The following is a 17,705-nucleotide window of genomic DNA, read 5'->3' as shown; positions in this document are numbered from 1 at the left end:
ATTCATGTTATGGTGTAAGAAGCTGGTAGTATTACCGGACTATTGATGCAAGAGTTCAAATCCCACCACTGCTTTTGGGAAGTTTACATGCTTTAAAGATTTGCAGCATAGGGAGGGATATGGATCATTTGCAGACGGATAAGTGTTTGACTTGGCATTATGTTCAAAACAAAAATTGTGGACTGAAGGACCTGTTCTTGTGCTATACTGTCCGATGTGACAATATCCATCCTGACGGTTTGTTCCACCTGACGGTTTGTTCCACCTGTTCATCGGCTAATTTCTTGCCACAGCTGTGTAAGTGCCTTGAAGTATGTCCAGAGAAGTGTAACACCTGTACTAATGGCCGTTTCAATAGTTTTTTTTATTCGTGTCATCACACAACTGTTTGCCAATAGTGAGCAAATTTTAGTGCCACGTCGTTGGCCTCTGCAAGATCCTTCACAGTGCATGTGTCATGCAGCATGTCACAGCTCAGGAGATGTTCCATGGTCTGGAGGCCCCGTCCGCATTCGCAGTCTGCTGCATCTTCAGTATATCACCACTTCAGCATGTTCAATTAGCTCCTCCCCATGCCTGTCCGCAGTCTGTTGAGACTGCGCCAGGTTATCCACGGTTGGTCGGAACCTGGTGGGAGTTTCTCAGAGGGATCGATTGCCATGTAAATGTCTTCCGGGCATTTCTTGAGTCTCTCCTCCCACACTTTGAGCCTTCTGGACGATGCACTACAGTCCAGGGGATGGACAGATGAGAGGAAACTTCTGCGTGATTTCAAACGCTGAGGTAGCAAAGGGTGGTCATGTTGGGGGCGTCTTTCATCCTCTGATTGTCTGAGACATTCTTTTTTGACTGGCCTTCTGATTCCAGGAGGAGCAATGCCAGAGAGTAGATGCTGTCAGTCTTGGTAGGTTTCATGAATCCACTGATGCAGCGACAGCTTGTGTTTAGCACAGGATCAATCTTCCTTACATGAGCTGACCGCTCCCATACTGCGCACGCATACTCGGCAGTGGAGAAACAGAGAGCCAGAGGTGTTGATCGAATGATTTTAGAATTTGCTCCTCATTTTGAGGTACTCAACTTGCTAAGAAGAGCATTTCTGGAACTAACTTTTCCTTTAAGCTTGGTGATATGTGCTTTTTATCGGTCAGAGATCGATCAAGAGTCACACTGAGATAGACTGGACTGTCACAGTGCTCCAACCACAAAGTAGTGGTTTAAAGAACATTGTGTCTCCTTCGGCCGTGGAGTAAATGGTTCTTCATCCTGCATGGCTGGTAAGAATTGGATGTTATAATGTTTCAGGACATATTTCCTTTGTTGAATCTCATCGAGTGATACAGCATGGAAACAGGCCCATCTGCCCAACTTGCCCACACTGGCCAACATACCCCAGCCACACCAATCCCACCTGCCCGTATTTGGCCCATGTCCCTACAAACCTGTCCTTTCTATGTACCTGTCTGACTGTTTCTTAATAGTTGGGATAGTCCCTACCTCAATTATGTCCTCTGGCAGTTTGTTCCACACACCCACTTCCATTTGTGTGAATAAGTCACCGCTCAGATTCCTACTAAATCTTTTCCCCTCCACCTTAAACCTATGTTCTCTGGTTCTCGATACACCTCCCTGGGCAAAAGACTCTGTGCATCTACCCATCAGTATGTATCAGTATCAGCATGTGTGCATCAGTCTGAAGAAGGGTCTCGACCCGAAACGTCACCAATTCCTTCTCTCCCGAGATGCTGCCTGTCCTGCTGAGTTACTCCAGCATTTTGTGAATAAATACCTTCGATTTGTACCAGCATCTGCAGTTATCTTCTTATACTGTGCATCTACCCGAATGCGTTAAGTTCTGGGCACCATGTAATAGGAAATATATTTTCAAGCTTGAAAGGGTTCAGAAAAGGTTTACGAGGATGTTGCAGCTTTATTGGACTTTTTATTTGAAATTTTGCATACAATTCTCGTCACTCCATTACAGGAAGGATATGGAGGCTTTAAAAATGTGCAGATGAGGTGTCCCAGAATGTTGAACGGATCAGGGGATATTAACTATAAGGAGCATTTGGACAGACTTGGATTGTTTTCTCTGGAATGCCAGAGGCTTTGGGAGTCCAGATATAATTATATAAATTTATGAGAGGCATATACAGGAAAGACAGTCAGTACCTTTTCTCGGGATGGAAAAATCAAATACTAAAGAGCATAGGTTTAATGTGCGAGGGGCAAGATTTGAAGAAGATGTGTTGGCCAATTATTTTTATATTGAGGGTGATGAGAGATTGAAATGTACTGCGAGGGTTGGTTGAAGCAGATATGATAGAGGCATTTAAGAGAGAGAGGCATATGAGAAAAGCGTCTCTAGCATGTCTGATCTGCTGACTATTTCTGAAGCATTGGAGGTTATCTGCGACCGATTTTCATGTGTTTTCTTCTCTTTCAGCAAAACAGTGAAGGATTTAAAGGAGAAGCTCGATCAGCTTCAGTGTCACTTCACGTGGGGCCCACAGAAGGAGACCATTGACCTGGATGATATGATGTACAGATTACAAGATTCTACAGATCTGAATTTGAAGTATAAGGCCAGGTCCTGCAACCAATTTGCTTTTGTAAACTCCCTGCAGGGCAACTATGAAGAAGCTCTTGAAAATTTAAAGGAAGCTGAAAAGATTCTGAGGGAGAACCACAAAGATGCATTTGAAAGAAGAAGCATCATCACCTATGGAAACTACGCCTGGGTGCATTACCACATGGGACAACTGACCGAGGCCCAGTCCTACCTCGACAAGCTGGAGATGATCCGTAAACCGCTCACTGATGGCCCTCGCTACACAGCAATGATACCTGAAGTGTATGGGGAGAAGGGATGGTCATTGTTGAGATCGGCAGCTCAATACTATGAGGAGGCTATGGAATGTTTTGAGAAAGCTCTGGAGGAAGATCCCAATAACACGGAATGGATCATGGGCTACGCAACTGCTCTGTATCGTATGGAACAAATTCCTGGAACCCCAGAGAAATGCACAAGGAGTCAGTGCGTGAAGCATCTGAGACGTGTGCTGGAGCTTGATCCAGATGAATCTTTGGCCATGGTGATGTTGGCCCTAAAACTGCAAGAGATCAAGCAAAAGGAGGAAGCAAATGAATTAGTTGAACGAGCCGTACAGAATAGCCCTGATGTTCCAAAAGTGCTTCGCAATGCAGCAAAATTTTACAGACTAGAACAAGCTGTGGAAAAGGCAATTGAGATGCTGAAAAAAGCATTAGGAATCACTCCACACAGCAGTGTTCTACACGACCAAATAGGTATGTGCTATAGAGTGCAAATGCTTGAACTGTTGAAAAATAGATTGAGCTCTGATCCACAATATCCTGAATTTCAACAGAAAAAGGTTTTGATCGATCATTGCAAGCATCACTTTGGAAAGGTATTGGAACACCGTCCAAGGACAGCTATTAAATCACAACTAGATTATGCGGACATCTGTCTAAGAAATGGAGAGAATTCCAAAGCAGGGGAGGTCTACAGCAAACTGCTGGAGTTAGAGGGTATTCGTCCACATAATATGCAGAGAATATGTTTTCAGGCTGGCTTATTTCAACTGCAGAAGAGAAGGGCTGATTCAAATGCTGTCAAATTATTCCAGAAAGGACTGAAGATTAAAAATAACTCTAAAGAGTGGAAAATGTGTTATGTAAATTTGGACAAGTGGGCAGACAGGACACTTTGCAGGGATCCACATGACAGCAAGGCACTTGGTGTCAAAGGGTTACTGCATCAGATGGATGGGGACAAGTCTAAAGCTATTGAATACTTTGAAAAGGCCTTGGAATTCGATCCCAGCAATGAAGAATATCTCAGTGCTCTTTGTAAATTACGCCTTTCGTTTGAAGAGCAACATGAACATTAATAGATGCAACAATTTCACCTAAAGCAAGAAAAGCATGAGTAGGGTGTTTGTTTCACTAATTATATTCTGTTCTCACCTTCTCCAAATTGGAACTGTACTCATGAATGTGCAATTTTTTAAGATAACCTTGTGTTAATATTATCCAACCTATGTGGATCTTTCAAGAATAGTGACACTTTTGCTACATAGAGGGAGAGAGAGAGAGAGAGAGAGAGAGAGAGAGAGAGAGAGAGAGAGAGAGAGAGAGAGAGAGAGAGAGAGAGAGAGAGAGAGAGAGAGAGAGAGAAAGAGCATGGCACACAGCACACTGACTAATCCAAAGTGCTTGCTTGTGACACTATAAAACAATGGAGACTTTTACCTCTGTCCAAGGTTCAATGAGCAACATAACACATGTTGTGTTCTGATGTTCAACTTGGACATTGTCACCTTCAAATCATGCAATATTCATATTACATTCATCTTCAGTAACATGACCGTTATCGCTACAATTGAAACTAGGTTGTAACATGCTAACTTAGTGCATGACATAGTTAAATCATGAGATCTAGATAGCGTGAACAGTTACAGAATGAGAAGCCTGTGGAAGCCATTTCAATAGATAGAATTATTGAAAGAGAACTCCGCAACAAAGTTCTTTATCTTGAAGATAGATTTCAAGGCAACACCAAATGTAACATGGTTGTAGTGGTGTATAGGGCTGAGTCTGAATACGGCCCATGGTTAAATATGCTTTAATCAGTACCGAAGATTCAAATGTTCAACAAAAGATTACTTTGTATGTCACTCGATGCCAGTAAACACACTGCAAACTTAAATATTTATAACTGATTCAATCTGTTATTAACTTATCAGGTGCAATTCTGTTCTCTGTTGCCAAAGGACAAATGGCAATCGTAAAACAATAAAATAAGGTCAACAGGGTAACAGGACGTTTGCTTACCTGTAATTGGGTGGAATTGGGCTGCGTTTACTCTGCTGTGTCTTTCAGAGGTGCATAATGTATATTTGTTTGGAAGAAGGAAAAGTCCTGAAGTGCCTTCTGCAATAAACAAACATCAAAGGAAAATTCTGTACATAAGTCGATGAATCTTTTGTTCGTTGAGCAATCACGTAAATTGCTCCCAGTGATCACTGTATTTGGCGCTCTTAAATAAAGTCGATTGTCTTTCCCGATCTTTGTGTTGTATTTTAATACAAAAGAAATAGAAAGGATGGTGTCTGAATGTGCTCTACGCCAGAAATAAAGGAACACACAATCGAAAGAAGAAATGATACCCAATTAGACTCCACCAATGCTATGGCACACCTTGCATATAGATTTGTTCAACTGCATCCAAGAATGGTACTTGATTGTAGCCTGCTACTACTCAAAGATTCCATTCATCAGAAACATGAAAGACCTGAGGGCGTCAACAATGTCTACAGCTGTACATGATTCTCACAGTGCTATCCGGCTTCTCTAGGTGTTGAAGAGCTCTGTTCCGCAGGTAGATGATGGCGTCCTCCACCCCGACGCGAGTCTGGTAGGCGAACTGCAGTGGACTACGGGTGCTGTCTGTACGGAGTTTGTATGTTCTCCCTGTGACCTGCGTGTGTTCTCTCTTAGCTCTTCGGTTTCCTCCCACATTCCAAAGACGTACAGGTTTGTAGGTTAATTGGCTTGGTGAATGTAAAATTGTCCCTAGAGGATGTAGAATAGTGTTAACGTGCGGGGTTCGCTGTTCGGCACGGACCCGGTGGGCTGAAGGGCCTGTTTCCGCACTGTATCTCTAAACTAAAGAAGTAAAGCTAGTAACATAAAGCAGATATTTTAAATTCTCAAGGGAAAACTGCAAGCTAATTATAAAAAATGTTATTTCTGAAATTTGCACATCGTTAAACAAATCAACGCTCAAAGGTAAGTTATCTTGATCAGGAAATGGAAGAAAATCTAAAGGAAAATGAAGACACTAAAGACATAAGAAACTGCAAAAGCTGGTATCAGGAAGAACAGTGGGTCAGGCAGCAGCTGTGGAAGGAATGGTCGGTCTCTTCAGAATCTTGAAAAGTTCAATTTCTCCGTTTCTTTGTTTTTTAAAAATTTTCTGTGAAGGTGGTTCATAATTAATTGCACTTTTGCAAAAAAAGATCTGGCAGCTAATGCAATGAAAGAATATTTCACTCTGGACCCACTCTATGTGATTTTGATGGCAGTCGTTATTATATTGTGGAAATATCGTGCAATTTTGTACATTTTCCGATTTAGAGACAAAACCAATTTACAAAAGTAAAGGGCTGGTGGCATCGGCAAGAATGTTTAAGAGACTGAGTAACCGTACCTTCTAGTTCAAGAACAGGTTCTCCCCATCAGATAGCAGGTTCACGAACCACCCTGCACAACCCCAATCACCATTCTATCTCAGCACCGCATTACTATGATTGTCTGTACTACTGTAGTTACTCTGTGTACTTAAAGTTTTTGCATGATCGAAGTCTGGTTTAGGAGAATAATCAGTAATTTATGTTGTGTCGAATTTCTTTGTGAAGTTGTTGAGATTTCACATCCGGTATAACAAGTCAAGTCAAGCCAAGTCTACTTTATTTGCCACATACACATACAAGATGTGCAGTGAAAGGAAAGTGGCAATGCCTGCGGATTGTGCTAAAACTACAACACAGAATCGATTTGTTTTTAAAAAGACCCAACACAAAAAATAAATTTATACAGTAAATTAGTCGCTGGTGATGTAAGAGTTAACCGCCCTGATGGGCTGTGGGAAGAAATTCCGTCTCATCCTCTCTATTTTCACAGCGTGAGAGCGGAGGCGTTTGCCTGACCGTAGCAGCTGGAACAGTCCGTAGCAGTCCGAACAGGTGGTTGGGGTCACCCATAATGTTGTTGGCTCTGAATTTGCACCTCCTGATGTATAGGACCTGCAAGTGTAGTTCCCATAGTGCGTTCAGCTGAACGCACTACTCTCCGCAGAGCCTTCCTGTCCTGGGCAGAGTTGTTCCCAAACCAGATTGAGATGTTGCCGGACAAGATGCTTCCTACAGCCCCAGAGTAGAAGCACTGAAGGATCCTCAGAGAGACTCTGAATTTCCTCATGTGTCTGAGGTGGTAAAGGCGTTGCCTTGCCTTACCAGTGTGGCAATGTGTTGTCCATGTCAGATCCTCTGTGATGTGGACTTCCAGGTATTTAAAGCTGCTCACCCTATCCACAGTAATCCCATTTATCTCCAGTGGCGTGCACATCCTCGGAAGTTGAGCTCTTCTAAAGTCCACAATCAGCTCCTTAGTTTTTCTGACATTCAAGAGGAGGCTGCTGCCCTGACACCAGAGTGCCAGATCAGCCACCTCCTCCCGTAGGCCTTCTCATTGTTATCGGAGATCAGGCCCACCATCACAGTGTCATCAGCGAACTTGATGATGGAGTTGGAGCTGAACCTGGCCACACAGTCATGTGTGTACAGGGAGTACAGTAGGGGGCTAAGCACGCAACCCTGGGGGGGATCCTGTGTTTAGTGTGAGGGGGTTAGATGTATGTCGCCCCATCTTGACCACTTGGGGCCTGGCGGTGTGAAAATCCAGGACCCAGGCACACAGGGGAGTGTTAAGCCCCAGCTTCAGCAGCTTCTCAGCAATGCCAAGCTGGAGAACATACAAACACCGTACAGATAGCACTCGTATTCGGGATCGAACCCGGGTCTCCGACGCTGCAAGCGCTGTAAGGCAGCAACTGTACCGCTGCGCCTCCGTGTCGCCCTTAACCTCACGCTGATTGAGGATCAAAAGGTTCTCCATTGATATCACCCAGTGAGCGGGTGGATCTTACACCGTTACTTAACTGACCCCGGCAGCTCTTGAAGACTGTCGGAAAGAGATACAGATGCTGTGTTTTAAACGAAGTCTGTCAGGAGAAGCAGAGTGGACAGCGTGTCCAGTGCCAGTTTGCCCCCGCAGAGTTACATGGTGATTTCAATTGTGTCTAATCGCTACCAGCAGCATTCCTTGCTCACATGTTCCCCGTTTACCTAAAGCAAATACAATATATTTCCAAACAATTATCATCTCCGCGAATGAATCCCCGCTTTTCTCATTCTCGGTCTCCTTCCCAGCCGCCGCACTGACAGTAGCTGAAACTGAAAGAGCCGTGAGCCCGGGCCACGCTCTCATATCTATGAAGGAGAGGGGAACCCCTCGCCATCCTCCCGTTGCAATTACACATGTCGTTGTAGAAATGGATACGTAATCATTTGTTTAGGTAAGTGTGAGTTTACGTAAGTTGTCCATTATGTGAGCCGGTGGTGCATGTTTTCAGAAAGGGACCTGAGCGCTCAGTGGAGGATAGTTCAGATGCGGAAGGGTAAGCAGAACTTATCGATGAAAAGGGATTGCTTTCAAATGTAGATCGGAAAAATGTAAGACCACATATATATGAATGAAAAGGAAATTAGAAGTTTGTCAGGAATTGGGGAGATATGGGCAGGGGCCGTGGTTTTGTATCAGTTGATATTTATTGAGGTTGAAGGCGAGGGGATAGACTCTAAAATTTGAGGTGGTCGAATGAAGTAAGGTGGGAGAGCGTTCGTATGTTATCCGGAACACGAAACGGTGTAGAATAAAAAGTTAAATATCTGCGGTAAAATAGCGTGCTGATGATGTTGGTTGAATGAGAGGAATATCATTGGCATAGAGAATAATGCCAAAGACGTACAGGTATGTCGGTTAATTGGCTGGGTAAATGTAAAAATTGTCCCTAGTGGGTGTAGGATAGTGTTAATGTGCGGGGATCGCTGGGCGGCACGGACTTGGTGGGCAGAAAAGGCCTGTTTCCGGCTGTATATATATGATATGATATGATATGATATGATAATAACAGTGAGATCCACTGATATCACTCACTGCATCTTCCAGGCAGTAATCCTTGAACAATTGTTAATGTTCCTCATGTTCGCCTGTTTGCTGGGTTGCTTCTCAACTACGGAAATGCCATCGTCATTTAGGTCAGATCGGATTGATTACAATACATTAGATTGAATACAATACATTTTCCAGTCCAGATGCAGCCTCCGAGGCTCTGACCATCAGGCACGAACTGTTCAAAACTCAGCCTTTGTCAGAAGCAACAAAACAGCCATAACTGAAGGGATATGAGGATACCTATAGCTGTTGGAATTGTCCTGTGTGATGGCAGTTTTCAGTTTTACTCTCGGGAGAGGTCTGAGCTTGGATTTTTCCCGCACGTGGAGATGTTTGTGTGAAGTCAAACACATATTTTGCTTCAGAAGCTGACGCGCTGACGTAGTTTGTTTGTTCCATCAACAGCAATGATTAGGATTACAACTTTACCTTTGGAGTGTGTCTCCTGTATAAATATGGGTGCATGATAACGCATCATCTCAGAGATCCTAACAGAGCCGTGGCGTCCCAATCAGCACGAGTCACTGCTGCTGATAGAAATGGGGAAACCGGTAATTCTGAGGATCCGAGAGATTTATTATCCTGTTATTGGGGCTATTGGCGTTCCAGGTGAGGCACAATTGCAATAATACCGATCCTTGTGAACCGCGCCTTGGTAGGTTTTATTTTATATTCGTTGTCAGTTTTACCTAACCCGCCGTCCGATCTTAACGGAATGAGCAAGAGGCCAGTTAATTTAACCTCGCTACATCGTAGTTTGGCGAAACTGTCCGAACGCTGCGTTTGTCGAGGGCTCGGAATCTGCCATGAATGTGTCCAAACAACTTACATTTGCATTGAACAGGAATCAGAGAATCAGGTGGTATTAGATACCGTTTATGTTTTAGCAAGTCATTCGACTAGATAACAAATGCAATATCCCGCAGATTCAGGGAGAAAGTTGATTTTGGATTTAATAATCCTTTAGTAACTTCAAAGTAATTGGCGCCAGAGAACCGGATGCACACAGTGTTGTTCCACTAAATGCAGTATCAGTCCAGATTATGTTGTGGTAAATAGCGAGAAAGTAATGTGCATGTATATCTATCTATATACTACTAAAACTCAGATCTTGTGTTATATATATATATATGCGCGTAACAGCGGTTTCTCTGATTTCGTCAAAACGGTGAACCGTAGGGCTACGATTTTTGCACCGCCTTAATCACCACGCGGTTATCTGCTGCAAAATTGTTTTTTATTTAATTCGGTCGCATGTTTTTTAAGTTACAGAGGTTTTAAAGCGCTCCCCCCCCCCTAAATTATAGGGGGCGCTGCGGTGCAGATTTAGTTTTCAGCTTGTGGCTTGTGACGGCTACATTTGTTTCGAAAAGTTTCCAGAAAAGGATTTAGTTTTCAGCTTGTGATGGCTACATTGTTTCGAAAAGCTAAATTGTTATTGCAAGTCAAGTCAAGTCAATTATATTTGTATAGCACATTTAAAAACAACCCATGTTGACCAAAGTGCTGCACATCTGATTAGGAAAAAAAAAAAAAGGTTATAGTGGTCACTTGACATACACAGATCAGGAGGACGGGCCCAACGGGCACACTTGGAGAGTAAGAGTGGGGCTGGGGAGGAGAGAATGGGGGGTGTGGGGACGGGCCCAACGGGCCCTCTTTTCTAGTATACTACTAAAACTCAGATCTTGTGTTATATATATATATATGCGCGTAACAGCGGTTTCTCTGATTTCGTCAAAACGGTGAACCGTAGGGCTACGATTTTTGCACCGCCTTAATCACCACGCGGTTATCTGCTGCAAAATTGTTTTTTATTTAATTCGGTCGCATGTTTTTTAAGTTACAGAGGTTTTAAAGCGCTCCCCCCCCCTAAATTATAGGGGGCGCTGCGGTGCAGATTTAGTTTTCAGCTTGTGGCTTGTGACGGCTACATTTGTTTCGAAAAGTTTCCAGAAAAGGATTTAGTTTTCAGCTTGTGACGGCTACATTGTTTCGAAAAGCTAAATTGTTATTGCAAGTCAAGTCAAGTCAATTATATTTGAATAGCACATTTAAAAACAACCCATGTTGACCAAAGTGCTGCACATCTGATTAGGAAAAAAAAAAAAAGGTTATAGTGGTCACTTGACATACACAGATCAGGAGGACGGGCCCAACGGGCACACTTGGAGAGTAAGAGTGGGGCTGGGGAGGAGAGAATGGGGGGTGTGGGGACGGGCCCAACGGGCCCTCTTTTCTAGTATATATATAAAAGTATTTCGACATTATCTGCAATTGTTTGTAACTTGCAGATGTTGTCCATATATGTATATATTTTTTAAATACATATATACAGTACATATATTTTCAAATACATATATATGGTCAATATCGATATCTGCAATTTTTAAAAAAATGCAGAATATGTCCAAATTGATAGCCAGATTTATAATATGAAACGAATGACACGTACAGATGTTAACAACGTATTGGACAAATGGGAATGTTGACAGTTGAATTGAATTGCACAAATCTGCGTTAATCGACCTGGGCCGAAGGAACATGCAGGAACTATCAGAATATGGTAGAGTGCAACAGAGACAAGTTGATATTACGTGTCACCTTACCCCAATGGTAGCAGGACAATTGGTAAAACGCTTAATGATGCATTAGTTTCGTCAGTCCTAATAGAATACCTTTGATGAAAGCGGTCGAATGGAGTGTGTATCATTCTGGTCATTGCACTACAGGTGGATATTTGAGGGAAGGAGGTCAGGAGAAGTGACCGACTGGCCAGAGTTGTTTGGCTATGAGTTGAAGTGCCGAGGGAACATATTAGTGAAGTACAATGAATAACGATAGTTTGGAGATACAACGCGGAAACAGGCCCTTTCGGCCGACCGGGTCCGCGCCGACCAGCGATCCCTGCACATTAACACTATCTTATACCCACTAGGGACATTTTTAACATTTACCGAGCCAATTAACCTACATACCTGTACGTATTTGGACGATAGGAGCATAGAGAAAAAGAGATATGCCTGCCTTAAGATTATTGAATAATTAGAGGGCATGAAGTCGAATCAAATAAATAAAGGACAATTGCCAAAAATCGTTTTCACTGGAAATATCCTGCCATGAATTTGATTAGAACTGTTAGTGGAGGGAGGAAAATTACCCTATTTTCAAATATATAAGGGAGGACGCGGTGAGGTGCAAGTTTGCGAGTCCACACCTGGAGAGGATTGGTTAAATTGATTCCCGTTGGTCACTAACATCCAGGGTTAAAGGATTCACACATTCAATATTAGCCCATTTAATGCACTTTTGAGATGTGTGTTGTGTGATAATTGAAGGTTTTAGGGAAACAGATGTTCAAAGTGAAAGAGTAATGGCTTCATCCAGCAATGCTCAGGGTTAATATCGCCATCAATACGCAGTGAGATTATTAGCTGATTAGATATTACTCCGCTGTACATACAATATTCCGTTATCCCGTGTTGAGAATGTCCCGGGTGGACATTCGCATTTGTTCCTCGACACCACTTAGGCTTCATGGTGAAAGGACATATTTATAACTGACTTGGATTGTTACCTGTTGCAATCCAATGCCATTCTAGTGAAGCGGGGTTTAAAAACAACAGTGTGGGAGTGGACAAAACGACGAAATAGAGTGGGAGGCAACGAGGACAAAATAGAAAATTATGCAAATCAAACGATGACGCTTGACCAATACGCCAAATCTGCTGCCAGATTGAGAGTATTCATTGCGCAGGTTTGTATATCGTTATCCGAACTTTCATCGGCTTCGGTAAAATATATTTTAATTAATTCTCTGCATAAAATACATTTGTGTAATGATCCTGATCTGATAAGGGGACTAGAGGTAAAAGAGCCATTAGGAGGCAGTGATCAGTTTTACTCTGCAAATGGAAAGGCAGAAGGGAAAATCGGAAGTGTCGGTATTACAGTATAGCAAAGGGGATTACAGAGGCATGAGGCAGGAGCTGGCCAAAATTGATTGGAAGGAGGCCCTAGCAGGGAAGACGGTAGAACAGCAATGGCAGGTATTCCTGGGAATAATGCAGAGGTTGCAGGATCAATTTATTCCAAAGAGGTGGAAAGACTCTAAGGGGAGTAAGAGACACCTGTGGCTGACGAGGGAAGTCAGGGACAGCATAAAAATTAAGGAGAGGAAGTATAACATAGCAAAGAAGAGTGGGAAGACAGAGGATTGGGACTCTTTTAAAGAGCAACAAAAGTTAACTAAAAAGGCAATACGGGGAGAAAAGATGAGGTACGAGGGTAAACTAGCCAATAATATAAAGGAGGATAGCAAAAGTTTTTTTAGGTACGTGAAGAGGAAAAAAATAGTCAAGGCAAATGTGGGTCCCTTGAAGACAGAAGCAGGGGAATTTATTATGGGGAACAAAGAAATGGCAGACGAGTTAAACCGTTACTTTGGATCTGTCTTCACTGAGGAAGATACACACAATCTCCCAAATGTTCTAGGGGCCGGAGAACCTAGGGTGATGGAGGAACTGAAGGAAATCCACATTAGGCAGGAAATGGTTTTGGGTAGACTGATGGGACTGAAGGCTGATAAATCCCCAGGGCCTGATGGTCTGCATCCCAGAGTACTTAAGGAGGTGGCTCTAGAAATAGTGGAAGCATTGGAGATCATTTTTCAATGTTCTATAGATTCAGGATCAGTTCCTGTGGATTGGAGGATAGCAAATGTTATCCCACTTTTTAAGAAAGGAGGGAGAGAGAAAACGGGTAATTATAGACCAGTTAGTCTGACATCAGTGGTGGGGAAGATGCTGGAGTCAATTATAAAAGACGAAATTGCTGAGCATTTGGATAGCAGTAACGGGATCATTCCGAGTCAGCATGGATTTACGAAGGGGAAATCATGCTTGACAAATCTACTGGAATTTTTTGAGGATGTAACTAGGAAAATTGACAAGGGAGAGTCAGTGGATGTGGTGTACCTCGACTTTCAGAAAGCCTTCGACAAGGTCCCACATAGGAGATTAGTGGGCAAAATTAGGGCACATGGTATTGGGGGTAGGGTACTGACATGGATAGAAAATTGGTTGACAGACAGAAAGCAAAGAGTGGGGATAAATGGGTCCCTTTCGGAATGGCAGGCAGTGACCAGTGGGGTACCGCAAGGTTCGGTGCTGGGACCCCAGCTATTTACGATATACATTAATGACTTAGACGAAGGGATTAAAAGTACCATTAGCAAATTTGCAGATGATACTAAGTTGGGGGGTAGTGTGAATTGTGAGGAAGATGCAATAAGGCTGCAGGGTGACTTGGACAGGTTGTGTGAGTGGGCGGATACATGGCAGATGCAGTTTAATGTAGGTAAGTGTGAGGTTATTCACTTTGGAAGTAAGAATAGAAAGGCAGATTATTATCTGAATGGTGTCAAGTTAGGAGGAGGGGGAGTTCAACGAGATCTGGGTGTCCTAGTGCATCAGTCAATGAAAGGAAGCGTGCAGGTTCAGCAGGCAGTGAAGAAAGCCAATGGAATGTTGGCCTTCGTAACAAGAGGAGTTGAGTATAGGAGCAAAGAGGTCCTTCTACAGTTGTACCGGGCCCTGGTGAGACCGCACCTGGAGTACTGTGTGCAGTTTTGGTCTCCAAATTTGAGGAAGGATATTCTTGCTATGGAGGGCGTGCAGCGTAGGTTCACTAGGTTAATTCCCGGAATGGCGGGACTGTCGTATGTTGAAAGGCTGGAGCGATTGGGCTTGTATACACTGGAATTTAGAAGGATGAGGGGGGATCTTATTGAAACATATAAGATAATTAGGGGATTGGACACATTAGAGGCAGATAACATGTTCCCAATGTTGGGGGAGTCCAGAACAAGGGGCCACAGTTTGAGAATAAGGGGTAGGCCATTTAGAACGGAGATGAGGAAGAACTTTTTCAGTCAGAGGGTGGTGAAGGTGTGGAATTCTCTGCCTCAGAAGGCAGTGGAGGCCAGTTCGTTGGATGCTTTCAAGAGAGAGCTGGATAGAGCTCTTAAGGATAGCGGAGTGAGGGGGTATGGGGAGAAGGCAGGAACGGGGTACTGATTGAGAGTGATCAGCCATGATCGCATTGAATGGCGGTGCTGGCTCGAAGGGCTGAATGGCCTACTCCTGCACCTATTGTCTATTGTCTATTGTCTATTTGCAAGATCAATAGAAAAGATTGTTGACGATAGAGTGATATCATTCATAGTTCGTTAGCTGAATTTAACAAATAGCGAGAGTGCATTGATAATTTTCCCGATATAATAGTAATCGAACGTATCAATTTCAGTGCAACGAAAACGATTCACCTATCCCGGTGAATGCCGACCTTTCCTGCACGGCTTTCAACTGACTTTTGATTTTTTTTCATGTCTTGGTTCATCCGGGCTCCTTGTTCAGGACTGCCCCAATCCCAAAATTACGGTTCATGCCCGTAACACTCAGTCGGTTCCGATCGGTTGTCCCGGTCTTGAAGCAGTAACTGTTTCCCATTTCACATATGCACCCAGATCTGAAAGTTCTCATGTATAATTTGCAGATTTCCAGCACTCGCGGTTTTAGTGCATCCTCTCTAGTTTCCTCTTTTTCTCTTTCCCTCTTTTCCCCATAATTCGCTCTGGACATCACATGTTTATTAAAACCAGGCCGAATTTTAGGGAAGCCCTTTCATGCTTGTTTTGACTTAAGGGAGGAATGAGTCTTCTGCAGCCCGTTTTCTGAACGTTCAGGATCTGAGTAGATTCCGATTTGAAGCAGCGTGTTCCCACTCTGAGACGATTTATTAAATTCATACGCCCCTGGGCCCTTGTCGGCCTTCGGAGAACGCAGAGGAAGAACGTTCACATATGAGTGATTTTCCCAATTCTCACCGGAGGCCCTTATGAAAACGTTGCACTCCACTAAATCACCCGACCTGTTCCCTCCCATAAATCACCTCTCTCCTTCAAAGACCAACGTATCAATATTCCCGGGATGCCACATTCCCTGGATCTCATATTTCACCTCAAGGTCTGATCAGTATCTTTTCTGTTTTGTTTCTCTCTTTTACAGTTAACTTGGTGGCGATTGTGATCCTGTCCCGAGGGAAGTGCGGTCTCTCCAAATGTATCACTCGCTACCTGGTGGGAATGGCAGCGGCCGATCTCCTGGTCGTTATCTCTAACCCTTTATTGAGGAGGGTTGGTCAGAGTTACTTTCCGCGATCATTCCTGTACATTACACCCGTGTGCAGTCTGACCATCGTCTTACTTTCGACAGCCACGCATGTTTCCGTCTGGCTGACAGTCGCCTTCACCTTTGATCGGTTTGTGGCCATTTGTTGTGAGCAGCTGAAAACAAAATATTGCACCGAGAGAACGGCGGGTGTGGTTATCACGACAGTGAGTGTGATGAGCTGTTTAGTCTCCATCCCTTGGTACTTTATTTACAGACCAGGAGAGGTTATTGATGGTGTCCCGTGGCGTTGTGTCGTCACGCGGGAGTTCAGTACTTCCGTCGCATGGGCTGCATTTGACGTAACTGATCGCATTTTAACTCCGTGCATCCCGATTTTCCTGATTTTGCTGTTCAATGTTCTGACGGCCGCACGTATTTTAGTGGCTAGTAGAGCCCGCGGGGAGCTCCGGGGCTGCAGCAATGGAGAGAATGGCAAGGACCCAGAGATGGAGAAACGCAGCAAATCTATCGTTTTACTATTCAGTATAACCGGCAGTTTTATATTGTTGTGGATAACACAGTTTGTGTACATGGTTTACAGGAGGATTGCAAACGTTCAAATTTATACCTCCTACTCTGATCCTAACCTTATCACAGAGCAAATATCATTTATGTTGCAAGTTCTCAGTTCCTGCACCAACACGTGTATTTATGTCCTGACACAGTCCCAGTTCAGAGAGGAGCTGAAGAAAGCGGCGAAATATCCACTGAATGCATTTGTTAAAATAACAAAAACATAGAAAGCACAGTATTCGGAAAGGAGCTCTATGTGCGATTTTGTAACCCTAGACTCTCTTCGTGGGATTAAACTTCGTGGGATCAGTCTGAAGAAGGGTCTCGACCCGAAACGTCACCCGTTCCTTCTTTCCCGAAATGCTGCCTGACCCGCTGAGTTACTCCAGCATTTTGTGTCTACTTCCATGGGATTAAAGGTATGTTTTATTTCAGGAACAGGCTCGCGTGAAACAATTAACGTGTAATAATTTACTATCGCTGCTAACAAAATGTGGGACGAAACGGAAGTTCTCGGACAAAACTCACTCGGGTCACGGGGAGAACTTACAAACTCCGTACAGACAAGCACCCGTAGTTTGGATCGAACACAGGTCTCTGGCGCTATAAGACAGCAGCTCTACCGCTACGTCACCGTGTCGCCCGACAGGAGAAATATCCTTGAAAACATGTCATGGAAGTTTCAAAGGTCTTTTATTGTCACTTGTACCAATTAAAGTACAGTGATATACGAACTATCATACAGCCATAGGAAAAAAAGCAACAAGACACACAACTGCATAAAAGTTAACATAAACATCCACCACAGCGGATTCCCCACATCGCTCACTTCGATGCAAAGCAAAAATTACTGGGTTTAACATGTATTTTCCTTTCTCAATTATTCTCGTTGGTCAAGTTTCCTTTGGGTTGACATGTCGTTATTTTCGGTTGATAGCCTGAGCACGGTTAATATTTAAGGACTATAAATGACCCCCAGGCACGGAGGTGGCGAACAGTTTTGATGGCTGTAAACTTTATTGTGAATATATCACTTCTGCTTCACTGAGGAGGAAGTTTCAGGATATGGGACACGTGATAATGAAATAGGATTGTTGTTCCAGATCAGATAACTGGGCAACATGCGGAATATAGGAGCGG

General features: G+C 43.5%; 1 protein-coding gene and 2 pseudogenes across 1 annotated transcript; all 3 read left to right on the top strand.

The window, feature by feature from the left end:
• Positions 1 to 17,705, top strand: part of LOC144612316 (tumor protein p63-regulated gene 1-like protein) — a 316,908-nt pseudogene that overhangs the window by 246,926 nt on the left and 52,277 nt on the right.
• On the top strand, positions 2,370 to 3,914 carry LOC144612304 (interferon-induced protein with tetratricopeptide repeats 5 pseudogene; annotated as a pseudogene).
• LOC144612303 (putative G-protein coupled receptor 139) lies at positions 9,360 to 16,792 on the top strand. The gene is made up of 2 exons (XM_078431884.1): positions 9,360 to 9,429; positions 15,888 to 16,792. Exons 1-2 carry the CDS (start codon positions 9,360 to 9,362, stop codon positions 16,790 to 16,792), a joined length of 975 nt encoding a protein of 324 aa, XP_078288010.1.

The sequence above is a fragment of the Rhinoraja longicauda genome, chromosome 44 (assembly GCF_053455715.1).
Source record: "Rhinoraja longicauda isolate Sanriku21f chromosome 44, sRhiLon1.1, whole genome shotgun sequence".
Lineage (NCBI taxonomy): Eukaryota > Metazoa > Chordata > Chondrichthyes > Rajiformes > Arhynchobatidae > Rhinoraja > Rhinoraja longicauda.
Note: the sequence above shows the minus strand (reverse complement) of the source record. Positions and strands in the feature narration are given on the sequence as shown.